At 35.4% G+C, this 26,098-nt stretch overlaps 1 protein-coding gene across 1 annotated transcript; it reads right to left on the bottom strand.

Annotated features, from left to right (window-relative positions):
* Positions 1–20,811: 20,811 nt before the first annotated feature.
* On the bottom strand, positions 20,812–23,877 carry LOC131051524 (laccase-12). Its single transcript, XM_057986094.1, has 6 exons — positions 23,744–23,877; positions 23,192–23,343; positions 22,846–23,090; positions 22,340–22,468; positions 21,283–22,209; positions 20,812–21,130 (listed from the first exon to the last, which is right to left on the bottom strand). Exons 1-6 carry the CDS (start codon positions 23,846–23,848, stop codon positions 21,000–21,002), a joined length of 1,689 nt encoding a protein of 562 aa, XP_057842077.1. The 5' UTR covers positions 23,849–23,877; the 3' UTR covers positions 20,812–20,999.
* Positions 23,878–26,098: the final 2,221 nt, after the last annotated feature.

Raw genomic sequence — 26,098 nt, 5'->3', positions numbered from 1 at the left:
GAGGAATCAACCTAGAAAGAAAGTAATTGCAAATGCTTGAATGTAAACAATTTAGATGTATACCTTGTAGATTTGTAGCTTGTTGATGATGATTGCTTTGCTTCTTTAATGTAACCACAAATATTGTATGAAATGGCATGTAACGTGACAAAACCGTAACACACACACATGCTTGCAAATGAATGTTGTAATGTTGCTCCAATGGATGAACGAAGAAGAGTTGAATGCTTGATGATGACCTTGAAATCTTGTATCTTCTCCTTATGCTCTCTATCTGTCTATGTGCTATCCACCCGTTGTCTATGAATGAGGGTATTGAATTCCCTTTTATACATGCCTCAAGGATTAATTTCCAACCACTGAAGGCTGACAAAGAGGAATTGCAAACCCTGAAGATAAATAATGCATAGGAGATCAGGCAACCCACACATAGGACCACCCTAGGAGGTGGGGACAGGGGCACCACACCCCTATCCTGCCCTATTTCGGGGCCTCGACAGGGTCTAGAGAAAATACAATACATTAAGGAGGAAGGGAGAAAGGTTGGAAATGCATAAATAAAACTCGGTTAAGGAAGGGGATGCCGTCACCAAGGTGAGGACCCCAAATGTGGTTAAAATTGCAAGGGTCACAATTTTATGACACTACACTATCATATGGATTTTGATCACCTTTATAAAATTAAAACAAGACTTTTGAGGCCAACCACCTTTCAATTAGGAAAAAAATAATATACGAAGCTATATATGTAGTACCCCTACCTTGTTCAAACCCTTTTTGATCTCGTTGACCAAGGTTGACTTTTCTATGGCTTACGTGGATGGTTGATTTATTGTGATTGTGATGTGTTATTCTGGTATTATGCTTTGGAGTGTAATTGGTCAATATGATTGGGCATTATTGCTCATTGAGGAATAGACATTGATTAGGAGTTATTGCTTATTGACGAGTAGTTGTAAACTCTGCTTCTTCATTGTACCTTATAAATGATAAAATGTTAAGTTTATTTATGCATTACTAATGATGAATAGACACATTTACTTTACGCGCAAGTTGCTTTATGTATATGTCATCATGTTGTGTGAAAGTGTATGGGGTGCGAGGAGATGATTTTTTGTCATTCATTTTGGTGAGACACATAACATCACGATTCTCCTTCACCGATGTGTTTATCGTGTTTGTGTATATATATGTATGCGTAGTTCGGTGATGCAGAGAATTGCAGGTACAAGGTATTGTCTCAACATGGCTCCACAGGTCTGAGCATACCTAATTAATCTAATGGAAGTGGAAGAGGTAGTTCTAAGGCCTAATGTTAACCCTAGCCTTGCTCGTTTGTAAGTGTCGTTAGTCTTTTGTCTACCCTGTCGGTTTGCCAAGTAGGCCATTTTTTTGATGTTGGTATGTAGGTCATGTCCTTATTTTGGTTTCAGTTGAGTGTTATGTGTTATGCGTTTTGTGTATTTAATTATTCCCTTCTTGAGTAGTTAATGAGTAATTAATGTGTGTCTTGTTGATTAGAGGGAATTAAGATTAAATTACATTAGAATCATTTTGTGGTTAATTAGTTAATCGATTATTTTTAATTGTCAAGGTAGAGTAAATGCTGGATTATTAGTGAAAATTATACTTGGCTTGAGTAATTGTTTAAAAAAAAATAAAAGAGAAAGAAAGTTGATTTTAGTTATTAGTTATTAAATTATTTATTGACTTTTGTGTTGAAGAGAAAAATGAAAATAAAACAATAATAGAAATTTGTTTATTTATGTCATGTGAATGTTTTGAATTAAATAAGATTTTCATTTTTTTATTAAAAAGTTGAATTTTTCCCTAAATGAGATTTTTTGGAGAAAATTGCTTTATATTGGGAATTTTTTTGAAAAAGAGGATTCTTCTCTTGCTAAAGAAAATTTCTTCTCTTTGTTGGTTGTGGGGGTTCGATGGAAGCTCTCGTATTCGGAGCTCTTCTCAATTTTCTTGCCAGGAAAGCTATGGAAGGTTGGTTTTTTGAAAACCTTTGTTGTTCATTTGTGTCTATTTGTCAGTTGTATGTTTTCTGGTTTTCTCTTTGTTTGGGAAGAAAGAAGAAATGGGGGAAACTGATTGTTATTATTATTCCTTCATGTCTATATGGATTATTTTATGAGAATTTAAAAAAAATGGGGATTTTTTGTTTTATTAAGCTTGGTAGTGAGCTTGTTTAAAAAAAAAAAATTGGTATGGAACCCCAGGGTAAGTGCACAAAGATGGTGGTAAAAAAGGGGGGTATAAGAGGACACTTTTTTTTTTCTGAAATCAGGTGAACCTAAACTTGGAGGCAAAATTTGAAAGTCATCCACTCAAGATATGAAGATAATCAAAGAACAAATATTGTAGTACTCTAAATCTAGATTCCAAACTACTAAACTTTTTCAAAATTGGATAAGATTAAGGGGGTCAAATCCTTCGCGCACAAAAAATAGACCCTGATTTTTTCTGAAAAAAACATAACATAGTGTCTGACGTGCACATAAAAAAAGTCATAGTTAGATTTAGTATTTTGACAAATCATTTGGCAGAAAGATAGTTAAGAGTGAGCACTAGAAGATTTGTATTGTTTTGTAATTTTTTGTTGAGTATTTTTTTTTTATGATTTTTCCAATCAAGCACATCCTGAAAATTAGGTATCTGTTCGTGCGCGAAGAATAAGTTGCACTAAACAGGTCAAAAATACATTTTTAAAAAAAAAATTGTAAAGAATCAAGTGCACTACAATAATATATAAAGTTTTTAAAATTTGGATAATTATATCAAAAATTATTAAAAAAATGGTGCACCTATGTATGTGAGAACTATGGAGACACTAGTAAAAGAAATTCAATAATAATATGTTTATTGTTGTTCAAATTTTTAAAAATTTATATGGTTAGAAAGATCAGAAGATGGGTGAAAATATGGTGGAAATTATAGAAATACCCACTTGATGAATTGTAAACTTGATGATGACAAAGTCGATAAACCAAGTTGATAAAATAAAACACGTCAAAAGTGAGAGAAATGGAGGGAAATCAAACTTCCAAACCGTAGCTTTGTCATCTAGGCCTATTTCCAAGCCTAAATAGTCAAAAGCGCATACGAGGTACTTATGGTGTAAGAAGCGTGCACGTGCTCTTTTTACTATAAACATGTACGCGCTCTTTTTACTATAAAGAACGCGTACGTGCTATTGTTTAAATTTTGGGTGTGTGTATAATATGATATTGTATATATAATGTGTATATACATACATACATACATACATATATATATATATATATTAAGTATATATACACATATAAGTGTATTGTCTCGCCCTCTAAAATGCATACAAGGTGCCTCTCTCTCTCTCTCTCTCTCTCTCTCTCTCCCCTTCTCCCTTCCTCCATACCCCATCCCTCTCTCTCTCCCTCCCTCTCTCCCCTTCTCCCTTCCTCCATACCCCATCCCTCCCTCTCTCCCCTTCTCCCTTCCTCCATACACCATCCCTCTCTCTCTTGCTCTCTCCCCTTCTCCCTTCCTCCATACTCCATCCCTCTTTCCCTTCTTCTCTCCCTCCCTCCCTCCATACCCCACTGCAACTATGTTTGCACTTCTATAGAAGTAAGTGAATTTATTTCTTGTCTGCAACTTCCTCTTTGATTTTTATCATGTATGCTCTACTAAGAAAATTGACTGATGGATTTGTGTGTGTATATTGAATAAGAGGAATAGGGTTTGAAATTGAACCACGGGTGCATTACCGTGACAAACAAGGAAACTTGTAGTAATATTCTTCTCGAATGTGTTTTTAATGAGCAGAGCAAATGTGGAAAATAGTGTCAACAAAGAAACATGATGAGTCAGAGTACCTGCAATATGTTTTTCAGAAGGAAACAACCGGTAGGAAGAGAAAGAGGGAGAGTAACACATATGATGTCTTGGAGAATGATAATGGTGGGTATGCGAGAGTTCCCATGTTGTTAGACAACGCTTGTCACCTAAAGAAATTAAAGTTTGTTGTATACATGGTAGTGGTAGTATATAATGATCATCACTTGTCAAAAGGCTTGGAATGGTACATACCCATGAAAGAAATCAAGTGTGTAATTCCTATAGTCACAATCGAGATCACTCCTATAACCTTGCAAATTTAATAGCATCATATGTTTTAGAACTTAGGCAATACTCTTAGGGTTAGGTCAAGCTCTTACACTTGTTTTTTAGTGAAGCCTCGTTGTTTGTTTTCTTGGAGTCTCTCTTATGCTGACAATGGTCTAACTTAGCTATATCAAAACTAAAATACTAATGTTCTATTGTATGATGTTCTATTCATAACTTTAAATTTAATATATCATTTTATTAGCCCACCATATGACCCCTTAGGTGTCATTAGAGGTCATATGGTGTCCTATGACCCCTTAGGACACCTTATGACCCCTTAAGATACCATACGACCCATAACAACACCATATGGTGTCCTAAGGGGTCATAGGATGCCATATGACCCCTCGGGACACCATACAACCCATAACAACACCATATGGTGTTCTAAAGGGTCATATGGTGTTCTATGACCCCTTAAGACACTATTTGGTGTTGTTATAGGTCCTATGGTGTGCTAAGGGATAATATAGTGTCATATGACCCCTTAGGACACCCTATGACCCCTTAGATGTTGTTAGGGGTCATATTGTGTTCTAAGGGTCATATTGTGTTATGGTCTCTCTCTCTCTCTCTCTCTCTTCCTCTCCCTCCCCCCTCCTTCTTCTCTCCCTCTCTCCCACTCCCTCCTCCCCCCTTCTCTCTCACTGCCCCCTACTCTCCCGTCTCTCTCTCTCTCTCTCTCTCTCTCTCTCTCTCTCTCTCTCTCTCTCTCTCTCCCTCCTTCCCTCCTTCTCTCTCCCTCCCCCCACTCTCCCTCTCCGTTCCTCCATACCCCTCCTTCTCTCCCTCCCTCTACCTCTCTCCCTCTCTCTACCTTCCCTCCCCACTCTCTCTATCTCTCTCCCTCTCTCTCCCTCTACCTCCTTCCCTCTCTCTCTCTCTTCCTCTCCCTTCCCTCCTTTCTCTCTCCCTCTCCTTCCTTCCCTCTCCCTCTCTCTTCCTCTCCCTCCCTCCCCCCTCTCCTCTCCCTCCCTCTCTCCCTCCTTCCCTTCCGCCCCCCTCCTCTCTCCCTCCCCCCTACTCTCCCCCCCCGCTCTGTCTCTGTCTCTGTCTCTGTCTCTGTCTCTCTCTCTGTCTCTCTCTCTCTCTCTCCCTCCCTCCCTTTTCATTCACATTTTTTCTACTACCAATAGCGCGTATGAGGTATTGAACCTATTAGTTCACTACCTTGCCATAACTTTTTTAAGGCGTAGGAGCATGTACATGGTACTTATTACTTGTAAGCGTGTACGGGGTACTTATCCCATTATTTGCTACCCTGAAATAACTTTTTTTAGGCTTAGGAGCGCGTACACGCTACTTATTAGTACAAAATGGGAAAAAAAATATAGTTGGGCTTGCCAACATTTTATGGACTAACAGTGCGCACATGGTTATTAATGTAACGTGTACGCGATACATACACATAGTTATAGTTGCCCAAGAGCCTCAATGACCTCAAAAGAAGTTTTTGAGATCGTTGAAGGCCCCATTGGAATCGCGTCTACACTTCTATCACTATTTTATACATAGAAGTAAGTGAATTTTTTATTTTTGCATGATTTCAAATGATTGATCTGTTGTTCTTATTAGTTTTGTCAATAGTATTGTGATTGTTTAATAGTTTGATTCCAAAAAATAGTGATAAGATGCATATTTATGGTTATTGGTTTGTTTATGAACTTTTGTTTACATATATATGTAATATGATTCTATTTACGACAACCAATATCAACCATGGGAAAGAACAAGTGAGGAACGATGGAACAACGAGAGGTTGAAAAGGAAAGACAAAGGCAACATATGAAGAAATTACGTGACATAAGAACAATGGGAGAAGAAGGTATGTCATCCTCAACATCTCAATTCGATTTAACAAACAAACATAATGCACCTAGTGCAATTGAAGAAGAGACATTTGATTTACTATATTAACCTGATGCAATTGAAGAAGATACCGCATTGAATAATCAATTAAATGATGAACATACACCTTCTCTATTTGATGAATTGAATGTACATAATGCACCGATGTTAACACCTCCTAGAATCATTCGTAGGAAACATAAGTATCTAATTGACATTGATGAGAATATATTGAAGCCAATGCCCAATAAAATGAATGAATGAACTTGTAGGAGAATGGTTAAAAGAATATGGCAAAACTATTTTGAAAACTTAAATCAAACCGCAAGATGTAAATTAATTGCTCAAATGATTAAAAATTTGAATTTTAGAGAGACAATGAAAATTCTAGGTCTAAGATCATCTGAAAGTAATAGTGAAAGAACTATTGTGTGAAATATATTTGATGCATATCAAGCTATTGGTTCAAAATCATGTACTAAATATTCCAATTCTACTCGATGTGTCATTACATCAACCATAATGAGAAAGAAAATAAAAAAAGATCGTTTGATAAGCAAAACAAGTAAGTCATTAAACATTAGTAGAACAACATTAAGTAAAGCATTAAAGAGGCAGGAAAAAATAGAGGAACCTGACAATAATTCTCTTTGGGAATTCTCGGTTAGACTACCATGCAAAGGCAAGGTTGTTGTTGATGCACTAAGAACATTAATTGTAATTTTTTGGCATGACAACACGAGTTTCACCCAACCAAAGAGATGTTGTTAGAAGGCAAATTGGGTCTACAAATCATGAGCCACATGCCAAACACTATTTGGATATGACTCAAACTAAATTTTATGAAAGATTCTTTCAAAAGTTTCCTCAAATAAGAATTTCTCAAAGATTTTTTGAAATGGAAAAACCTTTTTATATTAAGATTAATCATGTATGCACCACGTGTTGTTGTAGGATGCATATTGAATTTTACATGCACTATGATATTTTTCGTCATATTTGTTCTACTTTGCACACTAACGATGTTTTGTAGGAATGCAATATACAAGCACCTCCTAAGTCGGTAAGAGAATTTATTTCAAGTGTGCTATGTAATAGATATGATGGTTGCATTTATTATAAGATGCCTTGCTTGGAAGGTTCTTATGTTATATGTGGTGGTTTGCAACATTCAACAAGATGCATACATTTGGAGAGCACACATGAAATTGGTACGAAACTAGTTTCTTTCGAAAAATACAAGATAGTCACATATGGAGTTAAAGATGGAAAAGATTTGAAGAGATGTGAGCTAGTGAAAAATGATATATGTGTAGCTGAATTTATGAAAATGTTTCAAGAGAAACTAGTTTATGAGTACATAATGCATACACATAGAGATTGATGGTTAGATGAGCAATTCAAGTTATGTAAGGACACATTTCCTCTTGGCACTATTGTCTCTATCATTGATTTTTCTGAAAATTATACACTACAACCTCAAAATGAAGTGAAATCTATGTATTATCACTCTACACAAGTTTTTATTTTTGTACACATAGCATTCATGCATGGAGATGATAGCACAAAGGAGGATAGAAATGTTGTAAGAGAGTATTGCTTCTACATAAGTGATGATCGTACTCATTCATCAGAGTTTGTACAAGGATGCTTTAAAGTTTTCTATGATAGTGTAAGGGAAATGAACATACGATACAACTGACACTTAATATGGTCAGATAATTGCACCGCACAATTCAAGAGTGCAAGGATGTTTTATTGGTTGACAATGATGCATATGAAAAGTGGTGTACAACATTTTTGGAATTTCACTGAGGCTGGACATGGTAAGAGAGAGCACGATGGTGCAAGAGCATGTGTGAAAAGACCCCTAGCTAGAGAAGAATTGAAGTACAAAGGTGGTGCTGAGTTGATAGATGCAGAAACAATTGTGCGATGGTGTAAGTCTACGATGGGTCCAGGTAATCTAGGTACGTCAATGGTTCATAGGTATTTCTGGTTGATTACTCAATCTAACATTGAAAACTATCTAGATTGTTGTACAGATGCAGGGTCGAGTGACATGCACTCATTTATGAGTTCAAATTCAAGTTCACTAGTAATTTATACGAGACAGATGGTATGTTTTTTCTCTTGATGCATGTATTGTTTGTGGGAAGAATGTGAATCACAAGAGTGGGTTGACAAATGGTCTTGTAGACCATTGGTTCCCATTGATTCATATCAAATTCTCAAAGTACTACAATTGAGCCAGATGGAGACATCAGTGTATTTTGACCATGTATTCGACCTAGTGGATTCGGGTGATTTTTTGAGTTAATTTTTTTGCAAGTATTATTTTTGGTTCATTTTGTTGTACATCATACTTTATTTTTTGTATTAATTAACACTTTATAAAATACAGGTCATTTGTATGCAGTTGTTGCAGAAGAGACCAATGAAGAAGGAACAAATTACTATTTGTGTCGTTGTGTTGAGCCAAAAAGAAAATTGACAACCACAATCATTGACGAAGAGGGTATTGAGTACCCAATAGGGTCTGTTGTCGTGACAGGAACATGGCTTCAGAGATACCCTATCAAGAATTCTGATGTTTGGTTGATCGAGGACTTTGAAACACATAGACATATTCTTCATTTCTCTAACCTTGTTGTTGCAACAAATATTCATTTGATGAAGTATCGTGGTAGACCTCATAACAATATTTTATGGAAAGTTCATGAATCTGACCATGAGGCAATACTTGACACAATACGGGTTAGAGCCGATTTTGAAGGCTCACTTGATTGATTCTACGGTTCAGAGTAGAATGATTTTGAGAATTTTGTATAAATTATCGATGAATTGTTCTATATTCGTTTTTTGTTATATAAATGCCCATGAGCTGATTTTTACATGTTTAGAGGCATAATTTTGTATATTTAAATGACAATAAGCTGATTTGTACGGGTCAGTGCAAGAAGATGAGTCCACTTTTTGGCCAAAAAGTGGAAGTGTTTTCCCTGATTTTCAGATTTTGTCTCATTTGAGCTTAAATTTTAAAATACTTAGAGATTGAATCTTGGAAAAAGTCAGTAATATAAAAGATAGCTCTCTGAGTGTACTTTCCAAATATATAATTTATTTTAATACCCACATAATAAAAAATAACTTTTTGAATGGAGTTCTGAAAACTATGTTTTAAAAATGCCTGTTTCAGGACCATACCATGCATGTGTACGACCCACACTTTTTGACACAATTAAAATTATTTTCTCAAACCATTTTGGGAAATGGTTTGTAACACACTGAAGATAGATGAGCATATTTTTCTGTATTTTTTTTTCTAATATTTTTTTTTAATTAATTTTTGAATGGCCGTAATTATCTTTTTTAAAATTTGACGTGTACGACCCACATAATTTGATGTAAACTTAACATTTTTTGGTTTTTTTTTTTTTTTAAATACAAAAGAATTTTGTGTAGATTGATGACATATAATTTTTTTCCCAAAATTCTTTAAAATAAAAAAGTTATTAAATTAACAAAATTAGTTAATATTTCAAATTTATGGACCCCATTTAGTATAAATTAAATGAAAAATAGTTAAAATAATCAATTTTTAAATAAATTTACATATTTAGAATCTAGACAGTATAATCTGAAATGGGTTTTAATTTCGTATAAAAATTCTCTGATTAGAGGCGCGTAAACTATTTCTGAAGTTCATATTTGTGCTTTCATTCATGGAGATTTGAATTTGCAGGTTCATGTCTCAGGTGTGGCCATCCCAGGCCTATCCCGGGCCTAATCCCGAGCCAAGTGGCGGGTTGTGGAATCAACTTCCACAAAACGGGCCCTCGTTTTCAAACAAGCGCGGCTTGTGGAAAAAAAAGGAAAAATGCCATTTAGAAACGGGGGCCCACTTTTAAACAAAATGGGGGCCCGTTTTTTAGAAATGGGCCCCCGTTTTTAAAAACGGGCCCCCGTTTTGTTTAAAAGCGGGCCCCCGTTTTAGAACAAAATGGGGGCTCATTTTTTTTTGCTTCAGACCCCCGTTACCTTTCGGCTCGGGAGCCCGAAGCATAAACGGGCCCCCGTTTTTTGAAAATGGGCCCCCGTTTATAAGAGTGCATTTTCCAACGTGTAGACTTCCGCGAATTTGTGACTCATTACCTTGCACTTGCCCGTACATATGTACATGCCAAATTTTGTATATATTAAAATGGTGATGAGCTAAATCACGCAATTGTAATGCCAAATTTTGCATAAAAGCCCATGAGATGATTTGTAAGACATTTTTTTGTATAATCAAATAGCCAAGAGCTAATTTGACCATATTTAGAGGCAAATTTTATAATAATATGTGACAATGTTTTGTGACTATTTTGTGTGTCAATGTTTTGTGACTATGTTTTGCGTATATGTGATGTGTCCCTGGTCAATCATGAGCATTCTTGACTCTTTTATAGTCATGGAGAATTATTTGAGTCATATCGGGTCATAGGGGTCATATATTGAGACTAGATACAATTTGAGCAAAAATTATCATTGTTGTCAAAAAAATTATCAAAATAGTTGTCAAGCAACTTCTACATTGCATCGGTAGGGTATGACTCTCAACGTTCCAACGCTTTGGGATGCATGCCAAGGGCATGCCTAGTGTAAAACTGCCCACCCAGACGCACTCGTGACGTCGGTTTGTGCACACAACGAACCAAATCAATTCTAGCCAATCCTACAACTCAGTTTTTGCAGCAGGCGAAAAAATGTTACCAATTTAAAATGGCTTTGAGTCGTCAAGAACTGAGATAGAAATTATAGAGGAGCCTCACATGATCACACAGGTTCAAACAGATCGACCATATGTGTCCTCAATTGGAAGAAATAGTCCGTCAAATTTTGACAATTTTTTGGACTCAGGGCACTTGAGAGATCACCCCAGTACGGTATGACTCTCGATGTTTCGATGCTTTGGGATGCATGAGAGGAGAATGCATAGCGTAAACATGCCCACCCGGATGTGCTCGTGACGTCGGATTGTGCACACGATGAACCAAATCAATTCTAGCCAATCCTGCAACTTTGCATTGCATGCAACTGATGGTTTTTGTAGCAGGCGAAAAAATGCTACCAACTGAAAATGGCTCCGAGTCATCAAAAAATGAGATAGGCCATTGTAGAGGAGCCTCACATGACCCCACATGTTCAAACGGATCGACCATATGTGTCGTGGATTGGAAGAAACAATTCATCAAATTTTGACAATTTTTTGGACTCATGGCACTTGAGAGATCGCCCCGGTATGGCATGACTCTTGACGTTCCGGTGCTTTGGGATGCATGATAGGGGCATGCCTAGCATAAACATGCCCACCCAAATGTGATCATGATGTCAGTTTATGCACACGATGAACCGAATCAATTCTAGCCAATCTTGCAACTTTGCATTGCATGCAACTGACGATTTTTGTAGCAGGCAAAAAATGCTACCAATTGAAAATGGCTCCGAGTCATAAAAAACCGAGATAGGCCATTGTAGAGGAGCCTCATGTGACCCCATGGGTTCAAATGGATCGACCATATGTGTCCTCTATTGGAAGAAATAGTCCATCAAATTTTGACAATTTTTTGGACTCATGACACTTGAGAGATCGCACTGGTACAGTATGACTCTTGACGTTTCGACACTTTGGGATGCATAACAGGGGCATGCCTAGTGTAAACCTTCCCACCCGGATGTGCTCACAGTGTCGGTTTGTGCACACAACGAGCTGAATCAATTATAGCCAATTCGACAACTTTGCATTGCATGCAACTGATGGTTTTTGCAACAGGTGAAAAAATGCTACCAATTGAAAATGGCCCCTAGTCGTTAAAAACCGAGATAGATCATTGTAGACAAGCCTCATGCAACCCCACAAGTTCAAACAGATCGACCATATGTGTCTTGGATTTGAAGAAATAGTCCGTCAAATTTCGACATTTTTTTAGACTTAGGGCACTTGAGAGATCGCACCGGTATGGTATGACTCTCGACATTCTGACACTTTGGGATGCATGAAAGGGGCATTCCTAGCATAAACCTACCCACCCAGACACACTCGCGATGTTGGTTTGTACACACGATGAGCTGAATCAATTATAACCAATCTTGCAACTTTGCATTGCATGCAACTGACCGTTTTTGCAGCAGGCGAAAAAATGCTACCAATTGAAAATGGCTCCAAGTCATCAAAAACCGAGATAGCCCATTGTAGAGGAGCCTCACGCAACCCCATAGGTTCAAACAGATTGACCATATGTATCCTAGATTTAAAGAAACATTCCATCAAATTTTGATAATTTTTTGGACTTATGGCACTTGAGAGATCGCACCGGTATGGTATGACTCTCGACATTCCGATGCTTTGGGATGCACGACAGGGGCATGCCTAGCGTAAACCTGCCCAACCGGATGCACTTGCAATGTCAGTTTGTGCACACGATGAGCCAAATCATTTATAGCCAATCTTGCAACTTTGCATTGCATGCAACTGACGGTTTTTGCAGCAAGCAAAAAATGTCACCAATTGAAAATGGCTCCGAGTCGTCAAAAACTGAGATAGGCCATTGTAGAGGAGCCTCACATGATCCCACAAGTTCAAACGAATTGACCAAATGTGTCCTGGATTTGAAGAAACAGTCCGTCAAATTTTAACAATTTTTTGGACTCAGGGCACTTGAGAGATCGCACTGGTATGGTATGACTCTTGACATTCCGGTGCTTTGGGATGCACGACAGGGGCATTCCTAGCATAAAATTGCCCACTCAAACGTGCTCGTGATGCCGGTTTGTGCACATGACAAACAAAATTTGACAATTACGAGCATGAGGGTGCTCTCGCACGAAACACATATTGTTGTTTATATTCATATTGTCGATTTTTGTTGTTTATATTCATATTGTTGATTACATATGCAAATATTCATTTAAATTTATAAAAGGGCAGCCACCAAATACAACGAATACACAATAATGAACTGAATACAAGGAGTTTTGTAGGGTTAATTCAACATTTTAGAAATTTTATCAAATAATATTTCATAATTGCAATGTTTTATATCATATATTTTTGTTGTTTATATTCATATTGTTGATTACATAGGCAAATGATCAATTAAATTTATAAAAGGACAACCACAAAATACATCGAATACAAAATAATGAACTCAGTACACATTTATTGGATCAAATATCGACATTTATATATATATATAAAAGGGCATGTCTGCCAAGTCAATACAAGTATTACAAAAATGTGGCATATGCAATGTCCAAATCGATATACAATAAAAATGTAGAATATATCTACATGTATTGGTCATTCTATGACCAAAACTAACACTATATGATCCTAAACTTGTGGTGGATCATCAAAATCAAGCCTCTTCGATGTAGTATGCAGCTCTGTGTAGATAGCTGCAAAACCATAATTCAAAAGCCAAGTTAGAATTCTTTTGTAGAAAATAGTTCACAATTAACAACATAACTATACATTTAACTATAATTCCTTTACAATTGAAATGTAGATTATCTCATCGACTGATCTAGGAGCTAATGTCTTAGCTCTCCTCTCCTTGTCACTCTTAGGAGTTTTCTTGAAGACATACTTAAATGGATCCATGTTATGGCTATACCGCGAAGGGGTCTATTGTAGATTAAATGTACAATTAATACAATGTACTAACATAAATATATCAAAAACACTTAAAAGCTATAATATAGAGAACAATGGCGTACTTGTGCCTAAGATGCTTCTCCAATGGACTGAAGATGGCTCACCATTGATGGAAAAACTGTCGCTATTACCTATACAAAAAATGTTCAAAGATTAAATACAATTAATATAATGATAAGTATTGTAGGTTAAAAAAGTTAATGTAATATATCAAACAAAAGTGTACCAGATCCTGAGATGCTTCTCCAATGCATGGAGGAGGGTTCACCATTGATGAAATAGGTATGGATATTTATGTATGAAAAAATTATAAGATTATAATATATCACAAGTTCACATGTATGCGTGCATATAATCATGAAATCAAGAAACTAACGTAGAGATACATACCTCCACCCTCTCTTGATCCATGGGCAAATCAGGTGCATTTAACAAATCGACATAGCTCAATGGCTGCTATACATGTAAAATAGACAAAAAACACTAATCAATCTACAAACCCCAACTAATACTTGATTTCAACACTTTCAAACAATTTCACAACTAAAAATGTGTTCAATTACCTTCTTCCCACGTTTTGGCAACTTCGAGGAATTCTTTTTCTTAGGACGAGCCCTAGACATGGAGGGGGTACCCTAAAAAAACAAAATTAACATGAGATATTGGTACAGATAATATATTAAACATAATTTTAAAAATCTAAAATGAAATGACTTGCATATTCCATCAAAATAATACATAAAAAGGGTTGTACAAAATATGATACCGTATAGCCTTGTAGGCCAAAATCGATCGTTGAGAGTGTGATGTCATCAATCTGGGACATTTGGTCCCCTGTCAAGTCCTACAAACCAAAAATTGGACCAAGCATTAAAGATAGTTAGTATATCTTGTATTTTTTTGAATTCAAAGTGTACTATTCTATTTTAACATGTTACAAAATTTATACCTCAGGCATCGAAGTTGCAGCTGTAGTAACTGGGGGAGGAGTATGAGATACCGCTGCTACATCCTGAAATGCATATTATTTATCTCAATTTAAATCGATGTATAAATGAAAATTAATTTATGTAATTACAAATTTAAAGTGACTGATAAATAAAATGCTATGAATTCAAATCAACACACTTGTGTCTGTCGCTCATGGGAAAACACCATATCCATCAACTCATCTGTCAGCGTGAAATCCTTAGCTGTGCAAGCCTGACATCTACTCCCGCAAATCATGCACGGATGAGATGTGGATCCATCTGCACCAGTTGCATCATCTATCCCCGAGCATATCCCCAAGCAACTGACACACATATGTTGGATGGGTTGTCTGTCACCACCTGGAGCAACTAATGGCTCATCATTCAATACAATAGGGTATACTAACAACGTTCCATACTAGATGATGGCACTAGTCAATGTTGTGGCCGCCTGAAGAGTTTGTAGCTCCAGCGACTCTTTCAGCTCTAATGGGACAACATGATGCACCTTGGGTTTGGGTTCTAGGGGGCGGCGACTCTTCGCGGGTAATCGCCTACGGGCTCCAGGTCTATCTTGGGTAGAGCCACCACCTCTACCATGGAACTCTCTCATGTCAAAATAGTTTGGGCGCACATTGAGAACAAACTCACAATATACTTTTCTCAAAAAATATAATGGCACCTCATAATTATTACAAGGTGGATCATCAAAGACCATCCACCACCTCTGCCAAAAAAGATTCTTCATCTGCACATTGGTACACCAATGTATGGGAAACCTCTTTGCATTAAGCGGTAATGACTGACCAGTTTTGGGATCAACGAAAAGGGCACATATTTGTTGTTTACTAATATTTTTGTTTTTACTCCCTCGTATGATAGCCCATCAACATAAAATTGATGACACCTATCCCTAAAGTTTCCCCATTTGGTAATTTGTGTGGAAACAGCTATGGCACCACTAGCTAATGTTTCTAGGCTTGTGGCAAGGGATTGATGATGCTCAAGTTCAGATTTTTTCAATTTAACAATCAGTCTATTGATTTTAGACGTATTTTGTTCCAATTGATTAATTAATTGCTCTTGTGTTTCAGGTGTGAGGTCAAAAGGAGGAATTGGGGGTGTATCTTGTGGGTTTTCATGAGGTGCGTTTGGTTGTTCTTGTTGTGGATTAGAATAATTTGGTTTTTGAAAAAAAAAATGAAAAAACCTAATCAAAATTAATGAAATTAAATTCAAAATGTAAAACAAATTAAACAAATGGGAAAGAAAGACAAAAATAAACAAAAACTTACCTTGATCCATAGTGTCTGGAGGAGAAATCTAGCACCCCGTTCGCAATTTAGGAGAGAAAATGAAGAAAAAATAAACTAGAAACTCGCTATTCATGGGAAAATAAGACCCATTTAAAAAAAAAAACTTTTTTTGATAGGCATCGCATGTGGTTCTTTTGGGATTATTAGCGCATATGCGCTCATTTTCCTATAAGTAGTGCGTACATGCTCATTTTCCTAGAGGTAGCGCGTACGCGCTACTTTTCCTAAAAGCAGCGCATACCCGCTACCTTCTCTAGGCTCCGGAACAACAAACCTAAGCACGTACGTGGTCATTTCAAATTTTAGAACCGCATACGCGTTGCTTGTTTTTCCATGTTTTTTTTGGGTGGTGTCCACTTTTCTGACCACCATCTTTGTGCACATACCCCCTAGGAAGATATTTCTCTTTGGTGAATTTGTACAGCTCTTGTTTGCTTCTTTGAATTTTTACAAAAAAATACCCCTGTTGTTCTTAGAGGAGAAATTGAAAGTAATATATATATATATATATATATATTTGTATGTGTGTGTGTGTGTGTGTGTGTGTGTTTAATTACCTCTTTTGATTTTAAGAGGAGAAATTTAAAATAAAAAATAAAAAAACAAAAATAAAATATAGATATTTTAACGTGGGGTGGGGTGGGTGGGTGGCTGGGGGGGGGAGGCATTGTGCATCCCCAAACCCCACGGTTGTAGGGAGAGGGTACCACCACGTGGTGCCTCTCAATCCACCGTGGTGGTGCTCCCTCACCATAGCCGTGGTGGGGGGGGGGAGATGGAAGCCCTTCCACCATGTTGTGGAATGGGGGGTAATCCTCCCCAATCTTATGCCGCCGACATTACAGTTCGCTATTCTTGTTTTTGGTTGTTGGTTGTTAAAATATTTTAAACTCAATAGTGGTTAATGTGTGATTTGCTTATTTTGATATATATTTATATTTGTATTTTTTTTTTAAGTGGAATTTTGTTTTGTTAAAAAGAATATTAGTTTAGAATGTAATATATATATATATATATATATATCTGTGTGTGTGTGTGTGTGTGTGTGTATTTATACTATGCATTTTGAATTTGCAATATGAAGGAAATGTTAAATTTAATTGGATCATATAGTTGTAAATAATTTTTGTGAAAACAAAGGCTAAGAATAACCGTCAATAATGTTTAGGCGATATGTTTTTTTTTTAATTAGAATGATTTATTTTTATAATGATTTATCCTCCAATGTATTTATTTGATATTTTCATTATTAGAAATTTTGAATGCAAATGGGATTTTGTTTATAGCCGAATTGGCTTTAATCAAGAAAAGATTTATTATTGTTTTTTAATGATGGTTTATTTAGCTTATGAATTACGTTTGTTCTATTCTAGGGTGTATGGTTTTTAAGTTAAGCATTGAGCAAATTTATTTAGTGTGTATGTTTACTTGGACCCTTTTGATGCGTTATTCCCTAATGTGGATTTTCTTAAGTGGAAGAGTCAGTTATTGAAATAGATGCAATTAGAGAATATTAGTTTTTAATTATATTTGGAGTAATCATTAAGATTCCTTAACATGGATGAGTTTAGAGTGCAAGTGTATTTGTTTGAGGTTTTACTCTGCTTGGTATATTTTTGGTGTTGGTTTGTTAGAGTCATATTCGTGTCATGATGGCATGTTGTTGTATGTAAGTTTTTCATGCAAGCAAATTTGGTAAAGTTTCGATTGTGGTTGTGGTCTTGTTTTGTGAATAGACTTGTTGTTCATTTCACACCTCCAGTGGTTTAACCTTGGTAGAAGGTTTGTTAAATCAAATTGTTCTTAAGTGTTGTTTTTGAACTCCATGTGTTAGTTGACTTTTGTGTTTTTCCTTGGGGTTCTTTGGAGGTTGTGCAGTGTCATAAGGAAGAGTGGCTTTCGAGTGCCCGGTCACGCCCAAAGAGGTTAGCAGGGTAACCCATCGAAAGTTGTTTTAAGTAAGTGATAACTAAATTAATTAACTGGGTTTGAATTTCAAACATTAATCAAGATTAATTGTGCCCCCCTCATGGTTGAGTGCTAGTATAGACTCAAGATGTAGTGGGAAGGCCTGGAATGGAAAACCAACTACCTTGTCTTCACGAAAGGTTTGTTGGGTCCACATGAGACATGGATGGGGGCCAGAGGTCTGGTAGAGGCTACCAGGGTAACCCAGGATGGGGGCCAGGGCCTATGGAGGCTTGCGAGGTTAACCCATACTAGCTATGCGATGACACTCTTCCCTTATGTTCACTAGTGTGTAGTCATGTGTTGGCTTTACTTGAAGCACTCTTGTGAGAGTCATGTTTGTATGCTTATGTCTTGTGTGAGTACTTGATGTTCATGTGAGACCATGTGATGATTTGTTGTGGCTTGCTTGAGGGCCTTAGTACTATCTCCCAGCATGAAGGGGTGGTTCCTTTTTGGGCCACATGGTCGGGTGGTAGTGCCGCTTTCCATTGGGTATTTTGTTTGTGCCTTCTTGCGATGGATTAGCTTCACAAGTGCTCCAGATGTTTCTCTTAGATTCATTTAATTCCGTTGAACCAGTTGGATCCTCTTTGTGTCCTTGGATCATATTTGTATATCTTGGACCCTTATGTGGTTAGTTGTACCATATGTTATATGTATGCCTTTGTGGAAATTGTAATTTGATGTAATCATTATGTAATTTATATGTGACTTGATGTATAAGTGAAATTTTAATACCAAGTTACCCTTGAAATGTAAAAGAAATGTACTATGATGCAAGTTAGGTGATAGGAATACAACAAGAAATGTACTTTAATTAAATCATTATAGTAATGTGATTGAATGTGTGAATATGAATGAAGTATAGTATTGTTATGGTTATCACATGCACAGTATGAAAACAATCATTGACTTGTATAATTAAGTACTTAATGGTTAAGTGTATATCTTAAATGGATTAATCAACCTTAAGGAAAGATTAGTTTAATTAAGTAATTCACATTGGGAAACCCTTTAGGACTTTGTTTTAAGTCTTCTGCTTGTGCAACTTCTATTGCAATGTTTATCTTTCATGTTAATGTGTTCTAATTATTTTTAGGGTTTCTTGGTGGGGCATTACAAAATATTATTTAATTCTACGACATGAAAGTTTATAAGGTGAACTATAAGAAAAAGAGTTGAAAATGATGGTAGAAAATAGAGAAACATGAAGGAAAAGAGAAAAAGAGAATAATCATAAGAAATGTTAGAAATATCACCCACATCAAGACATAATGCATATATTGAGAAATAATAAAATCAAAATGAACACCAGAGAAACTCCTACCTATACAATGTGTGTGTGTGTGTGTGTGAGAGAGAGAGAGAGAGAGAGAGAGAGAGAGAGAGAGAGAGAGAGAGAGAGAGAGAGAGAGAGAGAGAGAGAGAGAGAGAGAGAGAGAGAGAGAGAGAGAGAATGGTAGCCACATCAAGTAAAATTTATTGAGAAGAGTCCTATAAGGATAATAATACATCAACTAATAAAGGTAGAAATAAAGACACTTTTCTTAATTTTTAATAGGATTGGTAGTATTAAAATTATTTTCCATATAACATAACTCATGAATAAATATTAAGATAAATGCACAAATAAAATGGAAACATGTGAAAGCAACAAGGAGTCCTAGTAAAAATTTCCACTCACATATAAATATGCAAAGTAAAAAATGATATCACGATTGAAAATTAGTTAAGCGTAAATGTTACAAATCATTTCACTTGGTTGTCTTGTGATAACATTTGACACTTAGGCATGATGTTGGTAGGATACACAAAGTTGTGTGAGGCTACACATGGCATTATGGTCATTTTAGAACCATATATCTATTATATTTATAATTATTACATATCTTAGTTCTCCCTTTCTACAACATCACACCAATATTTACTAAATAGAATAATGTGTACAAATTTAGACATTGTTCTAGGCTTTATTTCAATAGGGATCCCTTTTCAATTAGTGAAGTGCCCTAGAAATTATATCAGATTTGTTCTGTATTAGGGATCCCTTTTTAATGTTTATGGTCACATGTACTAGTCATATAAGCTTGGATTCATCCGATGCATTATAGAAATTTAATTTTTTATCCACTTAATAGATCTTTTGTTATTCTACTACTTTTGAATTGGTCTAGTGATTATTGAAATTTAAAAGTACCTTGGAAGGGTTACTGTTTCGTCACAAGGAGACAAGTTATTGTAAGCTAATCCCCAAAAATGTGTACACATGTTTGCTCTATAGTAGGAAATGGCCCTACTTGTAGATTAATTGCTCTCTTCAATGAAACAAATCAATCCATGTAACTAGTAATTTCTTCCAATAGTTTAGGATGAAATAGAATATGTGTATTACAAATGGTTAGAGATGAATATGCTAAAAAAATTTAATTAATAGAGTATAACATCAAATTGTACCGAATTTGTCTTGATTGACATAATGCAAGAAGTTGAATGGGGCTAGTTAGCAAGCATTTGAAGTTGACTTTTGAAAGGAAGAGGATAAGTCCAATTTAAAGTTGAATTTTTGAAAGGAAAAGGATAAATCCATAATGACCAGATGATCATAAAAAGTGTCCAACATTGAAAAATAGTTAAATTTAGATGGCTAATAGATATATTAAGATAAGTGTATTTATACAATTTTATTTTCAACCAATTTTTATGTATTTTCAATTTATCATATTATATAATTAATTTAAAATTAAAATTTATATATTATAAATATAATTCAATTAATAAATAAAATATTAAAATAATTTCTTTAATTTGAAAGCTTACTTAGGGAAGCTTAATACGGTCAACCAACAAATTTATCACCAAACATTGCTCTTTTTCCACTTGAATTTAAAGAATAAAAATAATACGAATGTAAGAGAGAATAGCAGTTACAGCATAATCTTATTCCCATGACACTTTGTCGTGTCAGCTGTAAATTTTATTTTTATCCATACACAAACTAATCTTGAAATCACAAGATTTAACAATGATGAAATCTATCTAACATGTAGGTAGATCAGAAGGAGGTGGCGGCAATATGTCAGAACTTCCTGGCCCATTCTCAGTAAGAAAAACCATATCAAAACCAAGTGAAGAATGAGATTCAAAATGGCAATGCGCCAACCAAACTCCTGTCATTCAAAACAAACAAACATATAATTTAGCTCTAAAAGAACTAAAATCTGAATCAAGAAAATAAACTTGCATGCACATTTACCATATTAATATGTAGAAATCTTAAAACCATTAAAATACATATGCCAAAAACTTAAAACTAGCTTACCTGGATTATTGGCTACAAATCTAATGGCCGCCCACCCACCAGTAGGAACTGCAACGGTATTCAACATCTGAGGATTCACCAGATTGAAATTTGCAGGATCCGTTTGGGAATTATAGTTACCAAATCCTTGACCCACAAGATAAAAATCATGGCCATGAAGGTGTATGGGATGGCTAATGAATGAAACAATCTGAGTGTTCTGCAACACTATTTGAACAGTGCTATTGAACTTCAAAACCTTAACTTTTGTCCCCAACTCGGGGCTCCAAAGACCCAGTGGCACATTTCCAGTGTAATTGAATGCCTGGGGAGGATTACTTGGGAAATCTCTGGTAAAAACTCCACTAATATTATTATAATAAGCTTGCAATATGGCTATATCTGGATACACGAATGAAATGTTATTAAAACTTCCAACGGGTCTTACACCATTGTTGTCCGCACAAGAATTGTCTGTACAAGTAACGAGTCCCAATCCCTCTGTTATAAGCATTTCTTCATCAACAGTCTGTGGGACGGAGGAATTCAGGCCTCTAAGGGATGTTGTGAAATTGACTGCGGTAGAAGTATCGTTAAAGTCAGGAAAGTTGGGCAAGAGAGGGGTAGATTTATTGGTGTTGTCTTTATATTCTAATATTGCTGTTGCAGAGGTATTTAAGAATGCACTCGCTAGAGGCTGGCTGAAGTATACGCGGGTGCCAAAGTAGTAGCGGTTTGATTGCTGGTCAGCTGTTATGAGCACATCCATGGTGTTACCTGGGTTTATGAGCAGCACATCGGTGGTATATGGTTTGATATAAACGGCATCCATTGCCACAACAGTCATATTGTGCTGGGCAATTTTGAAGAAGGATCCACGAACCATGCCAGCATTTACAATCCTCAGCAGGTAGCTTTTCCCCGTCTCAACCAAAAGACGGATAGTATCTGCATCCATAATTCATTCATTAGGTCTACGTTGAAAGTGATTTGTATTTAAATAGGTATATATATTCATAAAAAAGATAAGATGGATGGATATAATTTCAATTTTTCATAAATGTTCAGAGTTACTCACCATTGGTAGAGCAAGGGAAAAAATCTCCTGGCTGGCTGTTAATGGTGTATGCATCGGAGTCATTTGGTACAGTTCCTCTTGCAAGTGCATCTGCAATTACATCTTCTACATTTGCATTCCACCATTCACCTACACACCATAAACCAAATTTAGTTCATAATTTAAAATTTATAAGAGATAAGTTGGAAGTCTGTAGTCTGGAATGAATGGGACACTTGGATATGGAACTGGACCTCTCTACCATTCATTCGGTCACTCTGTTGTTGAATAATAAGAAAATATTACTCCGAAGTAATAAATAACTTTTGAAAATAGAACATAAAATATAAAAGACCCATGCAATAAATTAAAAAAATTAAAAAAATTCCTCTTAACAATCACTTTGACATCTTGATGTGTTGACACAATCACTTTGACCCATGCAATAAATTAAAAAAATGACTCTTAACTATAATAAATAGCTTTTTAAAATAAAAAGGAGGATTGCTTGGAAGAGAGCAACTGACCCAGAATAATAGGAAACTCAGCCGCCGGTTTGGGAAATGGATAATCATTTCCAGTCCGGGGTTTTATGACCAGTGCTCCATGCACAGTGGCTCTCAGATATGTAATATGTGCATGCCACCACAACGTCCCTTCCTGTCCTGTGATTGTAAAGTTGTAGGTAAACTTATTCCCAGGAGTAATGGGGCACTGTGTTATGTAGGACGGCCCATCTGCCCAACAAGATTTCAACTGCTTTACTCCATGCCTGCCAAATCACAAATAATAAAGTGATCTCAACGTAAGATCTCTCTTAATGTTTCTAACAATGAAGACATGGATACCATTTCGACTGTAGTATTTTATTACCAGTGTATAGTCACATTATACGGCCCGCTGTTGGTCACTTCAACGACAAGATTATCGCCTTCCTGAACCTCTATAGTGGGACCAGGAAATTGTCCATTGACTGTCACAATCGTTTGCGTGTTACACAACCTAGTCACATTCTGCGTTCCAATCTGTAACACAGTAAACAACATGATTAAATTAGAGTCATGTAATTTTATATCATCAATATTGTAGATCGCATTTCATAAATCATGGATTCGAAATATGAGATCATGAAATATGATTCATTTCGAGATGAATCATGAAATATGATTCGAAAAATTGATTGAAGTAAAGTTCAATTCAATCTATAACAGTCATCTAATTTTTTATCAATAATATTATAGATCTATTTCATAAATTATGAATTCCAAATGTTATTTTGAAACGAATCATGAAATATGATTCAAAAGGTTAATAAAAAAAATTATACATAAACTAACGCTCAATTCAACTTATAACAGTCATTACATCAAACTTAACATAACATGCTTAGATTATAAGGAAATCTGATGAAAAAAAAGTTCTCACAGTGAAATTGTGGTTGACAATAGCAGCAGAAGCCATCCATGGTGCTACCAAAATGAAACAAACAAGGGAAAATGTTAATTTCGCCATGCTTGATAACGCTTTCATGGTTGATATTTTTCTTTCTTGCAAGCAACTCAAACTATTCAAGATATGGAGAAATGTAGAGAAGGGGAAGATACTTATAGAGGATGAAATGGGTGGGCACCGTCAAATTCAGTGGGTGCGCAAACGCGTGTTGAAGAATTCCTGTTAGATGGTCAAAACAAAAAAGATTGGAGTTGGTACAGGAATGAATGGAAGATGTAATATTTCTAAGAGATTTCGATCCATTTCACATATGAGTTTTCTCCCTGAACGTTCATTAATTCAGACTTTCATGTTTATTCTGAACAAATTGATGTCCTGGAACATGCGCTACGCGCATTTAGGTTAGTCTTATCTTTCAAACTTCTGGAAGGTAAGATCTCTTCCAAATTTTTGTCGACATCATTGTGTTTTTTTCCTCATATAATGATGAAATGTTCCAAAATTTTGACTTGAACATTGTGTTTTTTAATATAATATAATGATAAAATATTTCAAAATTGATTTGAATGCTGTGTGTTTTTAATTTTGATGTGATGGTGAAATGTTTCCAGATTTTGATTTAAACATGGTATTTTTTAATCTAATCTAATGACAAAATGTTCTAAAATCTTGACTTGAACATTGTGTTTCTTAATCTAATATAATGTTGAAATGTTCAAAAATGTTGACTTGAACATTGTGTTTCTTAATCTGATGTAATGGTGAAATGTTTCAATATTTTGACTTTAATAACGTAATTTTTTTTAATCTGATATAATGTTGAAATTTGTTTGCATGTAAATGTTTTAAATTTTTAAATTTTGAGTTTATTAAAAATTATATATTAGTTATGATTTATAATTTCTTTATTAATACATTGTATTGAATACATTAATTATAATGTTGCGTTTTTTGAATTGATATAATGAGCTGAAATTTGTTTGTATGCAATTTTTTTATATAATTTTAGTTTATTAAAAAAAAAAATAATTAATAGATATGACTTATAACTTTCTTATAAATAAATTATATAGATTAGAGATCTTATAGTTTATTGCTGAATTAAGATTCTTTAATCCGATATTTTGTTTAGTGCATTCATTTGAAGAACTCTTCAACCATATCAATTTACATTAGTATCCCATCTAATAGTGTTCAAGGTTTGACAATCAATATTATCAAAACTGATTATTGAAAAGTTAGGAGTGAAAGAAGAAGTGTTGACATTAATAACATTAAGAATGTCCATGCTACAAATAGTAAGACCTGTTGTTATCAATGAGATTCCATTTGATTATTATAGAATTAATTTCAACAATGATGAAAAATAGTTAATTTAATCATGGAACTTGAAGAGGAAGAAGTTTGAATTAAAAATAAAGAAGATAATATCAATTGTGTTATTGATGCATGAGCATCCCCGATCGTTGAACAATCTTGCATCAACCAAAATTATATTTGCTTTTTAGTTGTTCTTGTTTTGTGTTGTTGTTTAGGTGATACTTCCAGAATTCTCTGGTAGTTGTTCATTTTCCATTGCAAATAAGATTCGTGGCTTCCAGATGTGTTCTTATTCCTTTTTCGAGATTCCCAGTTCATTTGGACTCTTTTCCGACAAGTTATTTCTTCCGAATTGGTTGTTTCTTGGTTCTGAAGCAATTTTGAGCTTAACGGCTAGTTCGAGATTTCTCCTCTTGCGGAGCGATTTGTCAACTTGCGGATCCAATTGGCACCACACATGATGTTCCTAGGCCCTTGATTGACCTTCCTTGGTGGTCCACACTTTTTTATTGTCTTTGGTGGAGGTGATCTTCACACTTTGGGGTCCGACCTATCTTACATATTTCATTTTCCTATCTTTGGGGAATTTGATCTTTTGTGGCCGACTTAGATGTGTTCTAGATGCTATTTATATTGTTGTAATTGATCCTTATAAGAGCAACAAAGTATGGTAGGAAGATGAATTCATGTTATGTAATTTGGATACCTCTTGGGGGTCCGAGTGGATTGTAATCTGGAATGTAAGCTATTCTAGGCCTGTTAGCTTGTATGTACATTAGATTTTTCAAGTTGGTTTATGGAATCTATGATATTGCAGATATTTGAATCAACATTTTCTCTATGTTTTGTTGTTGCTTTCGTTGTGTTACTCTTGTTGCATGATCTAGACTGTTCTCTTTGAGGACCCTTTGGATTATGACTGCATCAATTATTGTAGATTTGATCTAATAAAGTAGCAACTTCATTGGGATCTATATATGAAAGATGACATAAGAATATTTTTCAACT

This window comes from Cryptomeria japonica, chromosome 3 (genome assembly GCF_030272615.1).
Source record: "Cryptomeria japonica chromosome 3, Sugi_1.0, whole genome shotgun sequence".
In the NCBI taxonomy this organism is placed as follows: Eukaryota; Viridiplantae; Streptophyta; class Pinopsida; order Cupressales; family Cupressaceae; genus Cryptomeria; species Cryptomeria japonica.
Note: the sequence above shows the minus strand (reverse complement) of the source record. Positions and strands in the feature narration are given on the sequence as shown.

What these genes read in the sequence shown, in the direction of transcription:
- LOC131051524 (XM_057986094.1), bottom strand. Translation starts at nt 23,848, where the DNA reads ATGAAAGCGTTATCAAGCATGGCGAAATTAACATTTTCCCTTGTTTGT. An exon ending in TGAGTTTCCTATTATTCTGG is followed by an intron (nt 22,469 to 22,845) that starts GTCAGTTGCTCT and finishes TATGGTGTGTAG; the next exon opens with GTGAATGGTGGAATGCAAAT. An exon ending in TTTCCCTTGCTCTACCAATG is followed by an intron (nt 22,210 to 22,339) that starts GTGAGTAACTCT and finishes TTATGGATGCAG; the next exon opens with ATACTATCCGTCTTTTGGTT.